General features: G+C 43.9%; 1 protein-coding gene across 1 annotated transcript in view; it reads right to left on the reverse strand.

Annotated features, from left to right (window-relative positions):
* PITPNM2 (phosphatidylinositol transfer protein, membrane-associated 2) overlaps positions 1-20801 on the reverse strand; it is a 63403-nt gene that overhangs the window by 33675 nt on the left and 8927 nt on the right. The window contains exons 2-6 of the mRNA XM_009875424.1: positions 13523-13737; positions 11812-11933; positions 10121-10354; positions 3909-4232; positions 708-803 (exon numbers count right to left, since the gene is read on the reverse strand). Of these exons, the coding sequence (XP_009873726.1) occupies positions 708-803; positions 3909-4232; positions 10121-10354; positions 11812-11933; positions 13523-13737 (991 nt within the window). The remainder of the gene's footprint in view (positions 1-707; positions 804-3908; positions 4233-10120; positions 10355-11811; positions 11934-13522; positions 13738-20801) is intronic.

Here is a 20801-nt window from a genome sequence, read left to right on the forward strand (position 1 = left end):
CTTAGATTAACATTACAAGCTGAGAGAAGAGTCCATCTGTTGTCGTTCCAGACGGAGCCTTTCAGGCTTAAACACGCATTAACTACAATATATAAAACGAGTGCAGTAGAACAAAGCTTCTTCACACACATGCACAGAGGGGGAAAAAAACCACCAAAACACAGCCGTCTCCTAATACAGGTAGTCAAAATTACTTTCAGAATTCTGGAATCAACACTGATTAATTCTGGCACTTTGCTGCATGCACTGCTGTATTTCTTGGAATGGGAGAATAACGAGTTAAAGGCAAACCTGAGTCTCCTCAGGTCCAGACAGGACAATTAAGCATAGCTCCTACCAATTACCAAAAATAAACTGAATCAGAATCATTAGGACACACCCCCAATACAGTCTGTATTGCTGAATTTTACCCACACTTATTTGCACCAAATAAAATACAGCTCCAAAGGTTAAGACTATTCAAGCTCCCTTCGAACAGATCACATTGAATCTGAAATGTTGCTGCGTTAAATCTAAGAGGCTGCTGGGTGATGCTGGGGATGCCTGAAGAAACTGCACTGATGCTGCACGTACCCTGGTTAGAGAGACTTCAAACAAAGCAGAAAAAGTCTCGCTTCCTTCCCTGCTCACCCCCCAGCCCTGATGCCTTCTGTTCCCCTACCCCACGATTTCAGGAAACAAACGATGGTGATTTAGGCTCCACATACCATGTGCATCAAAGAATTCATCATCTGAGCTGTCATCTGAATCTCTGGCAATGCTCTGCATCCTCCACTCGGAGATACTATGGCGTGAGGGACTTGCTGGAAAAAACAAAAAAGCCTGATGCGATACGCTACACCGACAAGACAGAGAGTTCCCAACATGATCTTTGCTGGAGGAAGAGTCGTGTGTTCTCTATGAAAATTCACTGCTGCAATATTAAAAACACAAAACCCCGATGATGCTGGTGTGATGTCAGTGTAGCGCTTTACAGATCCTGCTTGTTTACTGTTGTTAGAACCTGCCAGCAAGATGCTACATTAAAGCAAGCTGTCTGGATCACTCTTCTGCTATTCTGAATGGCAGCTATTTATAATTGTTAGTAGGACGTGCAAAATCAGCTGGGTTTTAAAGTTTGCAATTAGGAAGGAAGCAGGCTGATTGGAAGCTTTCTTCGTGCCTCTAATCAGCACACAAGCCATGCCTCTGCTTCGCTAACTTTTAGGTGGGTAGCTAAGCAGAGCAGCCTGGATAGAAATAATCTGTTTTCTGGAAGGAAATTGCTTCCATACAAATTGGATTAGAGATCTATTTAAACTTTAAACTTGAATGATTTAAACAACACGCTATCCAACTACTTCATAGGGAGCTGTGAGAGCAGCTGTCCTGACAGAGCGAGGAGAAAACCCGATGGTCCTTTTGGTTCCTGTTCTCACAGCTACCTGCTCCCTTTCACTTTCCCCTCTGGAGTTCCCTGCACTAAACATAAACCTAGTACAGCTTTTTTTCTTTTTTTTTTTTCAGATATAATTTAGCAGCAATTCACCCTGAACTCTTCTTGGCTGAACTTGTTACAGAGCAGCTGTCTGCTGAAGGGAGCACTGTCCAGAGAACGATGAGAGAGAGGGTTTCTCCCCTCTTTCAGGTGGCTCATGCATGTCACACAGCCCACACAAAGAAAAAGCTGAGGAGCCTGACAAATTCTCCTTTAGTGTATACAGACCTGCTGAAAGGCTCTGGTTACTGTGACAGCTGCACGAGCCGTTGCACGCTATTTTTCTAACAGTGTTAAACATGTAAGTAGAATTCTTCTCATTTTGCTACCTGGGTGTCATGCAGAAAGAGGACGGAGACCCTGCGCAGAGGCATCTAACTGCAGCTCAGCAGCCCCCAACCGCCCCATCGCCCACCCCTCGGGGAGCAGCAAGAGAGGAGGTTGGCAGAGCAGAGCTAATTCATGCTGGAGTGACGTCAAGGCACTCGCATAACAGTTGCTAAAAATAGAACATATAATAACATATGGGATGGCGACGAGGGTCCTGCTGTCACCAGAGGTCTCGCTCAGATGGTATAGAAAGGACCGAGCTCTTCTGGAGAAAAGGCGTTGCTTTTTTTCAGCTGGAAGTAGCGGTAAGTCAAGACAGCCCTCTTTGCTTCCATATGTTAATACGCTGCCAGCACGAAGGATTAAAATATCTGTATGACGTACTTCCCGGCACATCACAATTCATTTCTTTCATTACTTTTTCTTGTAAAAGCTGAGACATTCTGCAGTTTAAAAGGAACTCACGCTTTGCTACCAGTGAAAACCTTCAAGCGAAATCCTAAGAGGTCTGAAAACTACAGCTCCCAACAAAGAGGTCAGCAGTGGAAGAGGGGGTTCATAACAAAGAGCATGAGAGACAGGCACATCGATATAAAATCCTGGTGCAAACACAGTAAGCCAGCATTTTTATCTTTATACAGTGATTGATGAAGCATCTGGTAGGTTCTTCCCTGGGGCTCAGTCCAGTGAGTCACTGCAAAGTAAAAACTACCGCTTTTCTCTCATTCACCCCGTGATGAAATCAGTGATGGAGCGGTAAATGAAAATGGAGACTCAACTTACAATTTAGTGCATATGAGAGATGGAGAAGCTTCACTCACCCAGATTCTCCCCTTCCACCACCACCAGAAGAAATGCTATCCCTTGGGGTTTTCAGAAAAATCAAGATTTCTTTTTTTTTGCCCTCTCTTGCTATAAGAGCTATTATCTTGCTGTCAGCTGCACTTGACTAAAAGGAGAGGGAATTGCTGAGGGTTCAAGCCTCCTGTCTGCAACTCACTGGGGATTTACCCCTTCGTACAGAACAGTTTGAGGAAGGGAAGAGCTTAGCACAGCAAAAAAAGGTGAGTGCCTAGGGGGAGGTAAATGACAGAACTCAGGACTCAAAGCCAGTCCTTACAGGGTATCATGGCAGGGGGTTAACAGCAAAATCCTGAAGCCTTCCTGAATGGTATTTAAAAGAGAATATAAACACTATCCACAGTCCTATCTAAGCCCAGGCTGTGAGTAGCTACTGCACATCATCACCAGTAGAAGGCAGCAGCCCCCACCCACTTTTTTGGGGTACCTGCCTTCATTGCCCCATTAGCTGATGGGGGTGTTTTGTTTCGCTGTGTGAGCAACACTGCAACACCCACAGAGCTGAACACCTGCTTTTGGAACAAGCGGTGTGTAGCGGTGTCTAAGCCCGGCCGAGGAGCACAGGGTAGCTGCTGCAGCTGCCTCCTGGAAAGAGAGGCAGTGATCAGCGACCTGCAGCCCGGCCGGTGCTGGGACACAGCGGACAAGCGACAGCCAGAAAGCGGATGATCAGGCCTTATAAAAGCCACCAGCAGCTCTTGGGTGACACGGCCTAACTCGTTCTGTGTCACTGTTTGTCTTCTGAGACCCAACACTGCCAGCCAGCTGCTGCCTCCTTTTTTACTGTTTAATCGTAGTTTTTCTGCTTTTGAGATTGGCAAGGACTCCACCACTGAGTCACAGACACGTTCCCAAACTCGTGACAGGTCACCTGAGAACACTGAGCCTGCAATGCCAGCAAAGAAGGCGCTGAGTTAAAAGGACTCACAGGAGAAACATGCACTGTCCCCAAGGTGCCAGCCACAAGGAGACGTGGTCCCACCTCCCAAACACCCAACCCCTGTGCAGTTCAGAAGGGCAAGTCATCTGCAGCATCTTACCTCCTCTCTTTGAAGATCGTGAAGACTTGGAAGAGGTAGACCACTGCTTGGTGAGCGATCTCCCAGAGGTTGTTTCACTATTCCCAGCAGCATCCTCTGCGTCAGTCCCCAAGGTGCCAGCCACAAGGAGACGTGGTCCCACCTCCCAAACACCCAACCCCTGTGCAGTTCAGAAGGGCAAGTCATCTGCAGCATCTTACCTCCTCTCTTTGAAGATCGTGAAGACTTGGAAGAGGTAGACCACTGCTTGGTGAGCGATCTCCCAGAGGTTGTTTCACTATTCCCAGCAGCATCCTCTGCGTCAACAGGTGAAACTGCGTTGGCCTCAACATCCTTCTCACCAGGAGTGTCTTTGACACCGTGCGGCTCAGTATCGTTTTCGCTGCAGAACTGGGCCATCTTCTGAGCCAGCATCAACTGTGCCTCCTTCTCCAGCTGCCGGATATCCTCAATGGTGAGCCCATACCATTCGTCCTGCCAGCACCAAGCCTGCCGATGAGCTCGGACCATCACCTTCCGCAGGCCTGCAAAGCCAAAATGTCCATGTCACCGGCACTACGAACTGCAGGAATCGATGCATCCCCTTCCCCAGAACCTCAAGACACCGTGGCAAGGATATTATGTGGCATCAACATCACAATGCTGTAAGTTGCACTAAAGGACCAGGATGGCAAATCGGTCCCTTCATGTAATTTATTCCCCCAATTCTTGCTGCACTGAAAAATCAGACATACTTCCGTGACTGCTTTTAAAGTGTGAAGGGATTTCCAAATTCTGGATCCAGGATTTTGCTCTGTGACTGCCTGCTCCACTGAGAAGGCAGGCACAGACCACAACTGCACTCCCATGAAGTTCTGGGAAGTTGTAACTTTTGATTCCAACCTTCAACATGGAGTATGTTTCCAGAAGTGGAAAAAAAAATAAAAAATAAAAAAACCCAAACACTGACAACAAAAACTACTGATTTTTTTTATCCAGGAGAGTTTCATGTGATTCCTTTATGAACACTACACAGCTCAACACCACGACTACATGACTGAAGCAAGTCCCACATCAGCAGAGCTAAGATTAAAGCCTCTCTTTTCCTTGGAAACCTGGTTTCACCACCTGGTTTCTATATACCAGTGAAACAGCATCACAAATACAAGCTTCTGAGATAATTGTATGTGAAGCAAAATAAGGGAGGCAATAAAGAATGCTTTATTTTGCAGATACCATCTGTCTTCTGCTGCATGAGAAAAATGAAATGGGTAAAGCCAATTTAAAATATCTCAATGTACCACATATCTGAAAGGAAGAATTGCCTCAATATCAACGCACGATGCTCCTGAACAAGCTACAGAAACTTTCCTCCAAGACTTAAACTTGTTGACCAACATCCTCAGACCACCAAGACTTCTAAACCAGTGTAGTCACTCAGGATTTGCAACCAATTTTACTGCTTAAAAGCTCATCATAGGTCAAAGCTCCAAACTGTTCTTTATTACTGATGGGAGTACACAGCAGTTAGGGCGCTTTTAAACCTTTCTGTAAAAACTGACAAACTAATCCTCAGCAGCCCTTCTGAAAAAGAAAATTAAAACAATTATCCCTTTCGTCTTCAGCAATCACTTTTTTGTTTGTTTTTAAACATACAAAAAAGCTTATTTTTATATGCTTATTTCCTTCCAGGAAATATTGTCTGCTCTGCTCTTTGGTTAGTTCTTAATGCCAGCATCCACCATAACTCAGTCTATCGGGAGGAAATAGCCACTGAGATCAGCAGCTAATGCAATGGACCAACATGAACTTCATTTGCACGGGAAGATTAAATCTATCAATATTTGATGTGTTCCTCTGCCTGACTTTCAGAAGGGAGCTCCACGTAGGTGAGGCAAGTTTGAGCTAGTGGACTGTGACCTTCTGGGGGCAGAAGTAGGGGCCTCAGCATTTAATTCTGTTCAACCTTAGTCAAGATTCAGAGTTATTCCCCTCACCAGATTAATTTTTGCAGAACTACAGGAGAATGTTTTAGCCTCTTCACCTCCTGTTATGACTGACAATCAGGAGAGCTTGAAGATGAAGATTAAGCTCCCATCACACCCACGCTGAAAGCCAAGAAAGTGTTTCCTTTGCTGTAATTCAGTCCCCAAGACCACAGCCATCCTTTGGACTTCCATATCCACAACATCCACTTCTACCTTGCTTGAAACACCTTGAAAACAGATTGTGATCAGACACAGAAGCAAACGGCCCCTCTTGCTTTCACCTCAAGGCTTCTTCTGTTGCAGGGCTCAGCAGCCTCTGCTCATGCTCCTCGATCCAGCCTTGATGTACCAATGCACCAACTCCTCAGAAATTCTCTGTGTAAAGGCACAGATGCCACTAACCACTATCTTTGTTTTAATGGGTTAACACCATAGGGAACATGAAAACTACTTGGGGGTAAAAAAAAGTCTCCTGAAGTTTCCCTCTGGCTTCATTCACTTCATCTCTTAGATCACAAAAATCACCTGTATCTCGTCCTCCCAACCCATGAACCTCCCCATCTGCACTGCTCTGCTCACATCCCTTTGATTAGACACCCCAAACCATCTCTCCTTAAAGCCTTATTCTTTTGAAAAGAGGATGGCATGCTGTCACGTCTGTCCTGCCTCTGTCACTCCAGATTACTCAGAAAGTCAAAAAGACTGAGATTATTTTCCTAGCGTCTGGCCTTCACCTAGGAAATGTCAGCAGGCAAGTCATACACTGAAGTCAATCAGAAATAATGGGAACGGGTTTTTTATAAGAATGCAGGTACCAGCTGATTTCAGAAATATCAGTAGTCAGCAAGGATATTTTTTCTCTACAGTGCACAACACCTTGGTTTAAAAAAATAAGGAAAGCACATGCACAAATATACACACAGAGACTGAGTTCAGAAGTACCCATCATTGTTCTGTTCATTTAATTGTAACACTTCCCACTGCGCTGTGCAGAAAGATCATCTGTGAAGAGTCTAGCAGGGAGCAAACATTTAAATCATTTGCCTTTCAACTCATCACCTCAACAACTCCAAGACTGGCTGATTCCATGAGGTGCTGACTCTTGTAAATGACTTGTCTGCAGGTTGTGGTGTTGAACTTCATTTTGCAAAAGGAAGCGTAAATGACCATGAGACAAGCGAGGACAAAGAGGACTCCTGAGCTGAATTTAAAAAGCTTTTATCTATAGTTCTGGGTTTGCTTTTCAACATGAAGAAAAAATAGTAAATGCAACAAGAACTTAACGAAAAAAAAAAACAAAACAAATTAACACCCCCCCCACCAAATCCTGCTCAAAACCCTGTCACCTATAAAGCAACTGTTTAGATACTCATTGACTATCTACCCAGTGGCAACATCCCAAAGCATTTTATAATGCACTCTCACAATATCCTAACAGCAGATAAAGGATCATAGAATCATAGATTGGAAGGGACCTTAAGGACCATCTAATTCTAACCCTCCTGCCATAGGCAGGGGCACCTCCCACCAGAACAGGTTGCTCAAAGCCTCACCCAACCTGGCTTTGAACACTTCTATGAATGACACGTCCACAACTTCTCTGGGCAACCCATTTCAGTGTCTCACCACCCTCATAGTAAATAACTTCCTCCTAATGTCTAATCTAAATCTATCCTGCTCTAGTTTAAAACCATCGCCCCTCGTCCTGTCACCGCATGCCTGGGATGCCTGATTGCCCCTGTGCAATACCTTTTCTTTGACAGTCACAACAGATTCCAGAACCTTGTCAGTACAGTTCTGGTTGTCTGAACGTATCTGACCAAAGGCAACCTGCAGTTAGATCTGCTTGCTTCCCCGCCCTCCCTTTGCTCAGGCCACTCACAAGGAAAAGCCTCTGGTCACATCCACACTGTGCTAACTGCAACCTGCCTACCCTTGAAAAGACAACACTCTACCTGCAGTGTTCTTCTGGATGAACCTTCTCATTCGAGTGCTTTAGTGAAGCAAAAGTTGAGCAAAAGAGCTTTCCAAAACCATTTCCACTTCATCACTGTGCAACAGTTCGGGCGTATTTAGCCTAAGCCGCAGCAGCTTAGACAAAGCTCCAGTTTCTGGGATGGGAACACACTTTGCCACGGTATATAATCAATAACACATACACAGTCAACACACTTGTTTAACAACAAAAGAATCATAGCCCACGTGTACCATTAGGAAGCAAGTGGGAGCAGAACATTATGCAGTGCCAGTCCAATTAAGCTTAAATTCTATGGGAAAGGAGTAAAAAAGCATACAGATATTACAGCCAAGTAGACTAATAGCCCACAATTTTAGTCTGTGTCTCAGGCTGTCAAAGCACTGAGTAACTGTCCAATTAGTCATCAGAAAAAATGGCTGTTGCACTCAGTAAGGCTGAGGATGTTTCAACACCATCCCCCAGAGTTACTCACTCCGCGCTCAGTAGCCTTTCTACAGATCGCAATCCATCATTCACTTAACTCAGACATGTTCTTTCAACCCATTCTCTAATTTTAGTTTGCACCACTGAGCACTGCTCCTCGCCTTGGGCCACAGTTTGGATCCTGCTCTCCAGTCCTGCCTCCGTTTTTTTTGCTGGCTTGGCGACCCTGTGCAGAACACGCTAACTCCCCAGGGGACAAACCTGCAGGAGCTGGGAACGGAGGAACCAGGAGAAAAACCTCAAGGCAGGGCTGGCCCACAACAACATCTCTGGCATCCGAGAGCTTGGTCCACCACCAGTTGCACAACGTACAAAGCTCTCTGAACAGCTGAAATCCCCAAACTGGGATCAGCACATACGCCTGAGTCCGTCAGGTTGTAGCCCACATCTTTCCAGCTTAAACATCCTCACTCCTTGCTGGTTTGGCACTTTTGCCACCCCTAACGGCTTCCCCACAGCTAGCCCATGCCAGGGAAGGCTACATCTTCTGTAGATACCCAAAGCTTTTGCTTTCACTTTTCCCTCACTCAATTTTGTCTTGCCTTAAAGACTTTTCTGATTTTATGCATCTTAACCACTTTGAAAAACAGTATTTGCCATCATTATAGCAGAGTGGAAAGGCTTTTGAGCGGCAGACAATGAGCTGGCTCGCTCTGCAAAGCCTCAATCAAGAGGAAAATGGCAAGCAATCTTTCATGAATAACAAAAGAAACGTTTCTAAGGGACCACGGCTTAATCTGTGCCAAACACCTCTGAACAACTGGAAGAGTCACATGCTTCTTTCTCATTTAACAGATACAATGGAGTTGTTATTCTGCCCCCATGTTTTGCAGTATACACTAAATTAACCCGTGTCACCAAAGCGCCGAGGGAGTTCATTGCAGAGAGCCACTTGTAATACAGTCTGTAACAGGTAAAAACTTCCATCTGTGGGTAAAGTAAAACCAAAGGAGCTTTAAGAAAGCAACCTGTGACTATTCAGAGAGCGGTGCACGCTGTTCGCTGTTGCTCTATCAGCCTTTTCCACATTAGCTCTCAGGGGCATGGTAGGACTGAAAAGGCCTATAAAATTACTTACACACTTCAAAGAAGTTTTGCATATAGAAAGGACAGCTGTAGAGGTCACTAGGAGGATTTACTGTGTACAGAAAGCAGGCAGCATCCTTTACATAGCCTTTCTCTGGCGTTTTCTTTGCCAGAGGAGAGCCACAGCTCTGCACTTTTTTCTTTTTTCTTTTTTTTAAATGGGAACACTTCTTTAAAACATTCTTTATGTTTTCCACCTGGCCATAGATCCTGTCTCTCCAGGCAAGGCTCATAAACTGTATCGGTTGCACTATAGATTTTTTTTTGCAAATCACTGCCAGCACTCCTACCACCTGCGCTGTCTCTGCTTAGTTCCTTCTGGGACACAAACAATATTTCCTTAAAAGCACAGACTTAAGAATGAAGCATCAATCAAAGCAGCACATTTACTCACAACTGAGAGCTGTCTCGGTGGGTGAGGCAAGCCCTGAATACAGCAGCCTGGGCAACAGAGACCCAGCAGCCCTGTCACAAGGCAGATGGAAATTAGGGACACTCCAGGGAGTGGTTTTCTGGAACTACTTAGGGCTCAGAAGTGAAGCTTAGTTCATTGAGCAGCCCTTCAGGATTTTTTTTTTTTACAATAAGGAAAAATGGCAGATTTTGAGAACAATCTGGCAAAGTTTAATAGACAAATGCTCGGCTAAAAAAGCAAAGAGAGAGCAAGATGTTGCCCACTCAAGACTTGAAACCCTTTCAGTCACTAAATGTGGTTTGGATTCATACCTACCATGATTAAAAGTGAGAGAGTATCATGTGTTTTTTTTCTGAACTGACCCACAGCTCTGCAAAAGAGTATTTACAGACACATCTTGGGATATGATACATCACACATACCACACCTTTGCCTTTCAACATTAAGGAGCTGATAGTGAACTTTGCAAGACTAAATGCTCACCAACATCATGGATAAACCGCTCAATTTTTGACTGCATCCCCCAGTATCTGAACTCGACTTTACACAGTTTATATGCACACATGATGGGGTATTTCCCAGGGTTGTTCTTGTACTCTTGAATCCAGTCTTCTGAGAGGGGGCCTCTTTTAGTCTTCACTGATTTATACAGCTTTGGATCCTCCTCAGCTTTGTACTCATGTGGAGGGATAGGATCTTTAACAATATCAATAGGATCTAAAGAAAGAGAAGAGAAACATTTTTCAGGAGTTATTTCCGTTTTAGTAAGTGCCAGAAGCATTACAGGAATCTAGTTTCTTTTTACTTAAACTGATATTTAAATTGTTTATACGTTGCTGCTGGGCAGCGATCAGCTCTGCCGGAGCAACTGGTACGCACAGTTCCAGCAAACAGAGGCTTTGCTCCAAATAGATGTTTTTGCCCACAGTGCCTGCAGATCCACAGCACTCTGGCAGATCTGCACACTCTGTCTTTTCTGCTCCCAAAACATCTTTCGCACATTCCATCTTTCTGCTTTTCTAATATCACTCACAGTGCTACGGCTCTCTCTTATCCAAGACTGTTAAATACACTTGCCCTTTCCTAGCACTGTTATGGAAAAGACACTGCTGAGCATCTTATCTGTGGAGACCATCAAGTGAGGTTACTGATAACTCCTCACATGCTGTGTTAGATCAGATCTACTATGGAAGGCAGAAAGTTTTAACTTAAGTCCTAATTCAGTGATGGGAACTGCAATGGGAGCAGAGTAAATGAACATATTTTAAAGATCTGCAATCCCCTCTGCAGACCTCAGCAGAAGCATCTGAAATTTGGATCGAAGGGCAGCATGACACTCCCCGAGAAACAGCAGCTCTTTCGACACTTCTCACCCAGGCAGCATGACTCAAGCCTGTTTGTTCGGTACTGAAAGCCCAATCAGATAGGCTTAGGAATGAGGACAGTCAAACTGAAGTTAAAAACAAAAGTCCAAATCATGTAACACCCAAGTAAAATCACCCAGGGTCACTGCCAGAGCAAGAGATGCTTCAGTCCTGCCAGCACTCCCCACCACACAGCTGCATCTCTGGCAAATGCCACTGGCACAGACCGCGATGGAACCGCTGTAACACTCGCCTTTCTCTGTCTTTTCTAAAGATGTTCCCTTTTGCCTTTCTCTCCTTAAATCGTTACACATATAAGGCTCACTAACCCGAGCTTCCAAAGAGAGCTGTGAAGCCTAGCTGTTAACCTGCATGAGGGCAAGACTGAAAGGAGAGGAAGCAAAAATGAAATACGCCTCCTCGTTTCAGAAATGCAGATAGGAATGATTCTCAAACGTGCAAACGAACTACACAATTATACACCAATAATTTTCCTCTTCTACGGTTATTTCTACTTATTACCCAAAAACTCATTAGATGTCTTACTCCCCCTCGGAAGCTACACAAATAAGGCAGGAAAGCATCAGCTTCAATTTACAGATGGGAAATTCAAATCATTTCCGTGTGACTTCCATCAAGATAACTCAGGTGTCTTCATTCTACTTGATGCAACCCTACCTTGCAGCCTGACACCCACAGGGGTGCAGGTGTGTTTTTTGGGGGGATGGACAGGCAGATGAGATACGCCAAGCCAAAAAAAAAAACAAAACAGGACAGTAAAGGAAAAAATAAAAGAAAAAGGCTATTCACCTAGAATGGTTTGCCTTTTTTCTGCAGGAGAAAGGTTGAACACGTTGGCATGCTCTCCTGAATCGCTTTTGTAGTACGTCTCGATATCAATAGAGAACTTCTCCACAAAAGGACATGTATACCTGAAAGCAAGAACAATGCAGCTTAGAGCAAATCCCGCTTGGCTTGGTAAGCAGAGAAAACGCTTTCCTAAAATGTACAAAATCAGCCTCAAATCCAAGCTAGCCTTCACTCGTGTTTTACTTTAGGTATGCTTAAAATACTGCCTGTACAGACAAAAGAGATTTTCTTTAATGACTTCTTAAGACATGAGCTTGCCTTTGGCGTGTGGCTTCGCTGCGGTAGCTCTGGTTCAGTAAAAGCCCGAGCCCCAGGCAAAGGGCTGTGCTCCTCCTGAGGAGCTACAGGGGTTACAGGCAAGCAGATACCACAGTTACTGGAGACTGGGCACCCACCTTAACCAAGAAACAATTTCCCAGTTGGCAACAAGCACGCAGAAAGCCCAAGGGGATCACCAAGTCATCTCACTTTGCAGAGATGCTGACAAAAACCTGCAACTTAATTTCATGACGTCTCCTTCAGGATACTATTATCAGGACAGGCTGTTTTCAGTGAGGAGGTAACTTTTGGGCCCATTACACTAACAAGTTAAGTTATGTCAGAGGTATTCATACAAGGACACCCTGGAAATGCACCTCTACCAGGAGAAAAGCAGAGCTCTTGCCTGAAATCTACGACAGAATAAAATATGGGCTGGTTCTGTGCAGTGCCACGTTTCACGGCCAACTGATTGATGTACAGGCATTTCAAGAGAAGAGATAAAAACAGACTGGAAGTGGGCTTTAATCACTTAAAGTCAGACAGCTCCATTATATTTAGTCACAACAAGCAACTGCCTGTACCCAGGCACCGACTCCTCACCTTTCCCCAGACTGGAGTTACTTGCAGAGACAAGTAAAAACAGAACTAGGAAACTTCTCTAGATTTTTGATTAAAAAAAAAAATCAAAACACCCATTAAAGCCCTTTTATTATGAAAGATGACAGCAATATCAGACTTGTAAACCTGGAAAAGGGCAAATGCTCTAAACTAGAGTAATTCACTATTTATTTCAGAGTATCTGAAGTTCTCCCAGACCAAATCAGCTGAAATGTGGAAGTCCCAGAGGGCTACACAGAGCCTCTGGCTCTTTTCCCTTCTCACAGCGAAAACCATAGTATGTAGGTTTGTTATTTTCCAGCTAAATGACAGTAAGACAGTTCCCAGAAAAGAAAGACCAGTTTTATTTACGAAGATTTCTCTCTCCCCACTTTCCCTCCCAGAACAAATGAACCCTTGACAGTGTTCGACACGACAACTGTCCCATCTCCATGTATGTTCATAACTTCACTGAGCTACCAGACATCTGCACTGTTAAGTGGAACACGCAGTGCAGGGTACAAGACTAAATAAAAAGATCTCCCACGCTTTGATGGACAAAACACCTCACATTTTAGAGTGATCAGCCACAACATGTCAAGTACAGATGCAGTCAGCCCAGGCAACAGCTGCACTCCTGAGGTTAACCACTCTGTAAGAATTTTAGGACTTGACCCCAGTTTCTCTGAAGGGTATTACGAGAGATGAAAGAGACACCACTGTCACACTGAGTGACATCAAATCCTCTCTCTAAAGTAAGGAGACAGCTCTGGGCATTTTTGCTAAGTTTTACCTTGTCCTTGTATAAGGATAAGCATTCCACGATTCCTCTTCGACTCGCAGAGCTGCCTTGGGCAATATGGACCGAAACCAGCTGGGTATGTGCATACCAATGTGGTACACTTTGTGAGTATATTGCCCGTTGCCTCCCGGTCCATCCATGTATGGCCTGTTCTCCAGGATCTCTACTCCGCTGCCTTCCCCACATGTCTCCTCTCTGCTCTTTTTCTGAAAGGGAAGACAGATCACGTAGTTAGTCCTTCCAGTGTATTCTGCATACCAAAGTCTTGAAGCACATGAACATCAGGGATGGTTTCCAGGTGTCCTTTTGAACAGAGCTTCATACAGAGAGCAGAACTCTAGCAGTAAGCTTACCAAACCTAGAGATTATAAAGGAAAGATTTAGAGACTCATCTGGCCAACAAAGGAATTGAGATTTACTAGGGAGCCTGTAAAAAAACGGATTTGGATACTAGAACAGTTCAAAGAACTAACCACACATCAATTCGTGCTCCTGCAACAGGTCACCCATGGGTCTTCCTGAGAAACTAAACCTGGGAAGCCCCCAACAGCACAAAAATCTTTCACATCAGCAGGTGACATGGAGAAGGGGTGTCTGGCACATTCTCGTGATGTGAAGAATCGTACACATGCTCAGCGCAACACGACAGCACTAAAGAGCGTTTTTACGCCCTAAACCCACAGGATTTGGGGGTTTGTCACTCGTGGTCTGGCGCGGCAGCAGCTCTCCCAAGAACAGCTTGGAGACTACGCTCTGCTAATTAAGATACTTAGAAGAAATAACTCGAGTTTGCCAGAATGCACACAGCACCCCCTGGCAGCCTCCGCATCTTGGCTTATTTGTAGTATTATCCCTCATTGAGAAATCTGGCAAAAATTCCTTCAATAAAAAAAATATTACTGATTTCAGTGCTTTTAAGAAGAGATAGAGGCAAACCAAATATTTATTAATTTCTAACACATTTGAGCAGATTGCACGATGTATAACCTTCATCATTTCCAAACAACAGATTCACATTGTTAGTATTTTGAGTTTATTGTTTGTGTTTGAGAGCACAGTACTTTGGAAATTTAAAAAAAAAAATTGAATTTTGTACAAGAATCAACTGTGAAATATAACACAATAACAACTTCTCATTTTCAGCATACAAACAATCCAAGAGGATAACATGGTTTAACAGAAAATGATTAATAAGATGCAAAAGATCAGCCTCTCATCTTTTGAGGACAGGATGATAAGCAACACAGCTATTTAGAAGCAAATAGTCTTCTTTTTAAAGAGCTCTCAAGCAATTTTAAATTTAAACAGCTGTAACCGACAAATCTAAATAACTGACAATCTAAATAGCCATTTTTTTCCCACCCCACAAACTGCAACAGTCCTGCAAAAGAAAAGCACTTTTTTTGCAGTTTATTTTTAACATTCAGCTGGCAGTTCATTAAAACACACATCCTCTTAAAACAAATTACTATCTTTCAGTTCTTATATAAGCACTGACCAAGTCTTTTACAAATATTTATGACAATAACATTAAATAATCTTGATGACCCAAAAACTTGGTTAATTCAAAGGTCTTGGAAAAGGCAGTAACCCAGCAGGCACAGCGAATGTGTCAGACAGAATAATAGCACAGCATCTGCTCTCAACAGTTGATACAAATTATGGAGATCTAGAGGTTTATTATGCGGCAGAAGCACACGAAATCGTAAGCACAGGAAAGACAGGTTCTCTTCGTGCCAAGTTACCGCATGTAGAATCGTACATCAGCTCGATTTAAGACTCTGTTCCAGACTGCACGGTTACCAGCAATTCCAGTCCAGTCTGGAACTCCTCATTTGGGACCAAAACATATTTAGGAGTTTTTCAATTTCAAAAGAAACTAAGTGGATGCTGCACTTCCCAGGACTGTGTCAAGCCAGACCTACGCAGAACAAGGTCCTCAGATTTACAGACGCTTGTGCCAAATTAGAAACCCAGAACACTGAAGATTCATTTTAATAGCCATGGTTGATGCGAAAATGGATAAAAATACCATTTAGGTTTTCTTTTTCAGAATGTAATTTCTTATTCTTCCTTTCAGGGCTACATCTGACATATGCCTTATGCCCCACCTTCACTTACAGCTCTTGAAGGTCTTCAGAGGGCCATGCCAGGGGCCAGCGGCTTCTGTGTCTACAAATTTGAAGGTTCAAGATCTGATTCTGACTTCAGCTCGCACGAAAGAGATGAGCAGCAGGCAGGGATCTCTCCTGCAACACGTGTTTCCCTTTACTGAAGCCCCTGGCACCCCATCCTGCAATACCACGTCACCCTTGCTTTCTCAAGAAACCTCTGTTTCCTCCTGTTGCAATCCCTGACAGATTGCAGATGGATCAAAGCAGGAGGTTTCTCCCCAATTCCATCCACTTGAGAAGACTAAAGACAAGCACTCAGAGCTCTGATGGTCTCCTGAACTCCGAGTTCTCCATGAGAGGAAGATTCAAGCTGGGGTAAAGAGGACACAGACACTTGGCCATGTCCTCAGTCTCCAAACTGAACTGTTCTGAGCCACTCCCCCATCGGTATTGGGGATGAAACATCCTTAGTCTCTACACAGGTTTTAACTGAGGAATCTATTTTTTTTGATTTAAACACAGGAAGAAATAGTTTACATCTGAAGCAGTTCAGAATCTCCAATTCCTTCGTAACTATGAGGCCTGATCCAGGCTCTGGAAGACCTCTGCTTAAGCCTTTCTGTTGCCATAGCCCAGACACAGCCAGCTAACGCTAACGTTCTCCACTTTTCTTTCCCCTGCTTAGCCAGTTTTGACCAAAATCTCTCCACTTGAAGATGAGCTGCCTGGTTCTCATCCGACAGCTAGAACCCTGGTGAACCAGCAATATCAGTCAATTTTTTTTCTTTACATGAACACTTCCATAAGCAGCTTTTCCACATGGCCTGGTAACGCTAACGCTCGCCTTCTCAGACAGAGCTGCCTGATCACGGGAGATGTGACGGGCGGCACCGTGTCACGGTCCCAGCACTTTGCGAGGGAAGGAAGAAGGGAAAACCCCATATTAAATGGGATTCTTTACAGAAGTCAGTTTGCATCCCCTTTGTGATTTCTGGTTAGTTTACTCACTTCCACACACCTGCGGGAGACTGAACCCTATTCTGAGAGCAGGTCATGCTTCCTCCTTCAGCCTTTGCAGATGACCAACTCCAGCCCACGGCCTCTTTCTCATTAAGCACATTCTGGCCCCACACATTGCTCGGGCTTGTCACTGATCTACATAAGACACGACACGGGACAGCCAGAACATTTTTTTTAGATGAATGTGAAACAAGAGCTGCACTTCTGAGTGGGAAATAAAAAAATAAAAAATCAGAGCTGCAAAGTTTATATCCCACACTATCTTTTGAGACAGGACTCTTGAGTTAGGTCAATTTGTACTCAAAACACAACGTAACTTTTCACTGGGAAGGATAATATGATCAAAGAAGAAGTCCACACAATAAACGCACAGGAAGCTGCTTCCCAGCCCTGCAAGCTCTCATACTTAGCAGTTAGCTTGCCAAGAAGGCAAGAAACCACAGTGAGGCCAGGAAGGATTAAAAAAAAAAAAATCAGGTTAGATGGTATATGGTACAATTACTAATGAGTCACAAAGACAAAAAGAAGGTAAGTTTCCCAGACAATAAAAATAAAGACATCAGCCTTGCGCACTGAAGAGACCAGGATGATACTCTGTGCGAAAGTGGCCCTGTTAAACTACAGCACTTAGGGAAGTGGAGAGCAATTTGCTTTTCAACCATATAGCCTCTTCATCTCTATTGTGACTCAGCTACAGCATGGAGAGGGCTTGTTACAAGGAAGTGGTCTGTAAACAACAATTAAAAAATAACCATCGATCAGGAAAGCATTTGGCTTGCGAAGTGTCTGGCAAGCCCTCTCGAAAGGATATCTGTCTGCTGGGAGGGGCAGAAGCGAAGGCATTTTAGGGTCAGTCTTGAAGGCTTCAGCCCCAGGGACCCAGACTCCTACGAGAAGTAGAGACCCTATTTGGCAGATAACCTGTGTTATTACTGCCTGCTATTAAGTGACAACAGCACCTTCCCTCTCTATAACTTATCTGAGGAACAGCCCCCAACAAAATCAAAGGGTAGCTGACAGCTTATATATCCAAGTTGTCTAAGCCGTAATCACAGTAAACCGTCTTGTATTACAACAGGAAATCCAGTCATCCCTCTAGAAGTCCCCCTCTTCTGCTGATGACACTCCATGTTCTGCATAGCCCCATCAATAGCTTTCCAGGACAGATGGTGACACAGATCCCTTCTAGCTAAAGTAATAGCATTAAATTACTCATAACAGGGAACCCGGAGAAGCAGATGCACCGTGATTAGCAAGAATGCCAGTTACTTAAAGGCTTCTATTAAAATAAATCTCTTGGCACAGCAGCATAGCATAGGACACAGCACATGACCTCACCGTAACAATCATAGATGAATAATTCCCATGAATGTCATCTAAACACTGGGCTAGCCTAACCCCATTTATCATCTGCCCTTCACAAAAGGAGACAAACGGCTGTAAACAAAGCCTTCCTCTAGCAAAGACGGCTTGGCCAGTTCTCGGATCTTCCACCCCTCTTCCCAGTCAGAAATGTGCCCCAACACCAGCTAACAACCCGGAACACATCTTGCAAAGCTTTAGTCCAGCAAACTTCACCCGGTACAGCTGAGCGAGACCAAGCAACTAAATGCAAGTCGTATGCTTTTCTAGCTGGGGTAGAGCTCAGTAAAGAAATGATGGTTGATGGCAACACAAACCCAAACCACTTGATGAGCCTCGCTACAGCAGGAGGAAGAGCATTCACAGAATAGCAATGCACAATCCAGGACGAAACAGCGAAGATCTGCCCTATTATAATCAGCTGGAGAAACAGAGAAGTCAGGCAGCAGAAATTAAACTGCCTTATACTGTTTTGCTGGTGGTGAATTAGAAGAAAAACCAACCCCACCGAACCAACACAGAACAACACCAAGAAAGAGTATTGTCCTAAACCAACCAAGTCCTCCTTCTTGCGTTTCAGCCCCAGAGTAAAGCACAGGCTGCACATGGGCTTGGGTGCAGACAAAGAGAATTTCTGCAGAGCCTCCAGCAGCACTGCAAATGGCTCCGTGGTTTAGCTTCTCCTACAGTTGGTATTTTGAATGATTTTTTAATTTTTTTTTAACTTATGTTGCAATGCTACTGCAGAGAACGGTAAAGACAGGGTAGGTTGAGTGGTGATAATGGGCAATCCAGGCTTTTAGCTTTTCCAAGCAATTCTAGCTTTTAAAAATAGATTATAGCTATAATCTTACCTTGTTTACAACTGATTATTGTTTACAGCAAAACCCCTCAATCCAGCTAAGTTAGGCAGTGATTACAAAAGGTTGACGTGCTTTAGTTTCATGATGAAGTTTCTCGGTGCACCCCAGCAATGTATTTACACAGTATCAGTGGCCTGCTTCAATGAGCCGTGGGATTTTTGATTTGAAATTATTTGAATTATGAAGACTGACAGCACTATTCTTGGTAGACCTATTGTCCATGAATAATGAAGACACAAATCACTGTCTGGAAACAACTACCAGAAGACTATTTTTTTGCTGTTGTTTCTCCCTCCAACTCCCATTTGGCAACAGGGTATTTTGATAGCCCAGACAAATTCTTCCGGGATAATCCATTAAAATAATACCGAAGTCTTGGGATTTCTTTTTATCCCATTTAGAGACAGATATGGATACAAGAAGTTTACGGCTGGTTGATGGTTTCAGTTAACAATGACAGCAAACGTATCTCGGTAACCACTGAACAAGAACATGACAGCAACTATCCCCGGAGAATCCTGCTAACATACTTGCTCATACTATTGTGGCAAGGGAAGCTAAGAAAAAACTCTCTATGGCCTGTTACTATTTTTTTATTGTTTTGGATGCCAAGGCTACCACAAATGCCAATTAAGTCCTCAGAAACAGGCTTGTCCTTTGGGAATGAGCTTCAATTGCCTCACACAGTCCACCAGACAACAAAAAACGCCTGCAGCTGCTCAGGATGGGTGACTCCAGTGGATGAGGAGGTTTAAGACCTTGTTTCACTAATCGGACTTTTTCTTTCCTTTTTTAGTTTTAGAAAGGAAGTACAAAAGCACCTAAGATATAAATGATTGAGTAACAAAATTCAGGGTGGGAGAGGAATAAACCACTTATTTTCAATCTCTTCCACACATTAAGGGAAAGTTCTCCCAACATTATTTAGGCTGACGCTCTTATTCCAAAGCATTGCCTTCTTCTCATCACCTACCTTGACGTGCTCCAGGCAGCTGCTTCCCAGTCACTATCACCTTTTACTTGCAGGCACCGTGCAAGAACCGAAGTTTCCTGCACTATGAAGGTACCAGTTAGACCACAACTGTCCGTCGCACGCGATAGCCTCTTACAGAAACGCTGGGAGAGGTTATACACAACGCAGCCTGTCAGCCACAGCCATGTATCCAGGCTTATTGTGGCGATACTGGCATTCAGCCACCACAAATAAAACAGCATGACAACAGATGCACAGTTTCAGCCATAGCTGTTGCAAGCCAGAGAAGAAGAGCACCTAAAATTAGAAAGCCAAGGATAGAGATACTGGAAAATGCCAAAAAGGTCTCAAAAACTAACGCATGGTTTACTCTTAGCACGTTTTCCCAGCACAGGATTTTTGTCCAGGGAGAACGTGTATAGCGACGACGTGCACGCACATGGGTCTGTTGGTTCTCCCTTCAGCCGCGTCTTGCTGCGGTGTGACTCAGCTCTGTGTTCTGTTAACGACTCCTTTCTGAGCATTTGAACTGACATCTAATTCATTACGGGCAATCTGCTTTCAACACCGGCAACCTTCTGCCTGCTGATGCAGATATCTGATAGACCAGGCACCACTCACAGGCAGTATTTACTGCAGGTAATCAAAAATCAGGTCTTTGACCATGACAACAAAAATTATGGTTTACCCTAAAAGTACAATAGAGTCATACTTCCCAAGCTGGTTTGGTTGGTTGGGTTTTGGTGTTTTTTTTCTTTTCCAAGAAAAGTGTGTATTGAAGGCCTGAAACAATTAAAATCATATCACCATAATCAGAGTGATACCTCAGCAAAAAGCTTTTTTTTGTGTAAAAGAATGGAGCAGAAGACATGGTACTATTCCACTCTTACAGAAGCTAAGAAGAACTTCTGATCAGATCAAACCCAACATAATTTTAT

The sequence above is a fragment of the Apaloderma vittatum genome, unplaced genomic scaffold (assembly GCF_000703405.1).
Source record: "Apaloderma vittatum isolate BGI_N311 unplaced genomic scaffold, ASM70340v1 scaffold2708, whole genome shotgun sequence".
NCBI lineage: Eukaryota > Metazoa > Chordata > Aves > Trogoniformes > Trogonidae > Apaloderma > Apaloderma vittatum.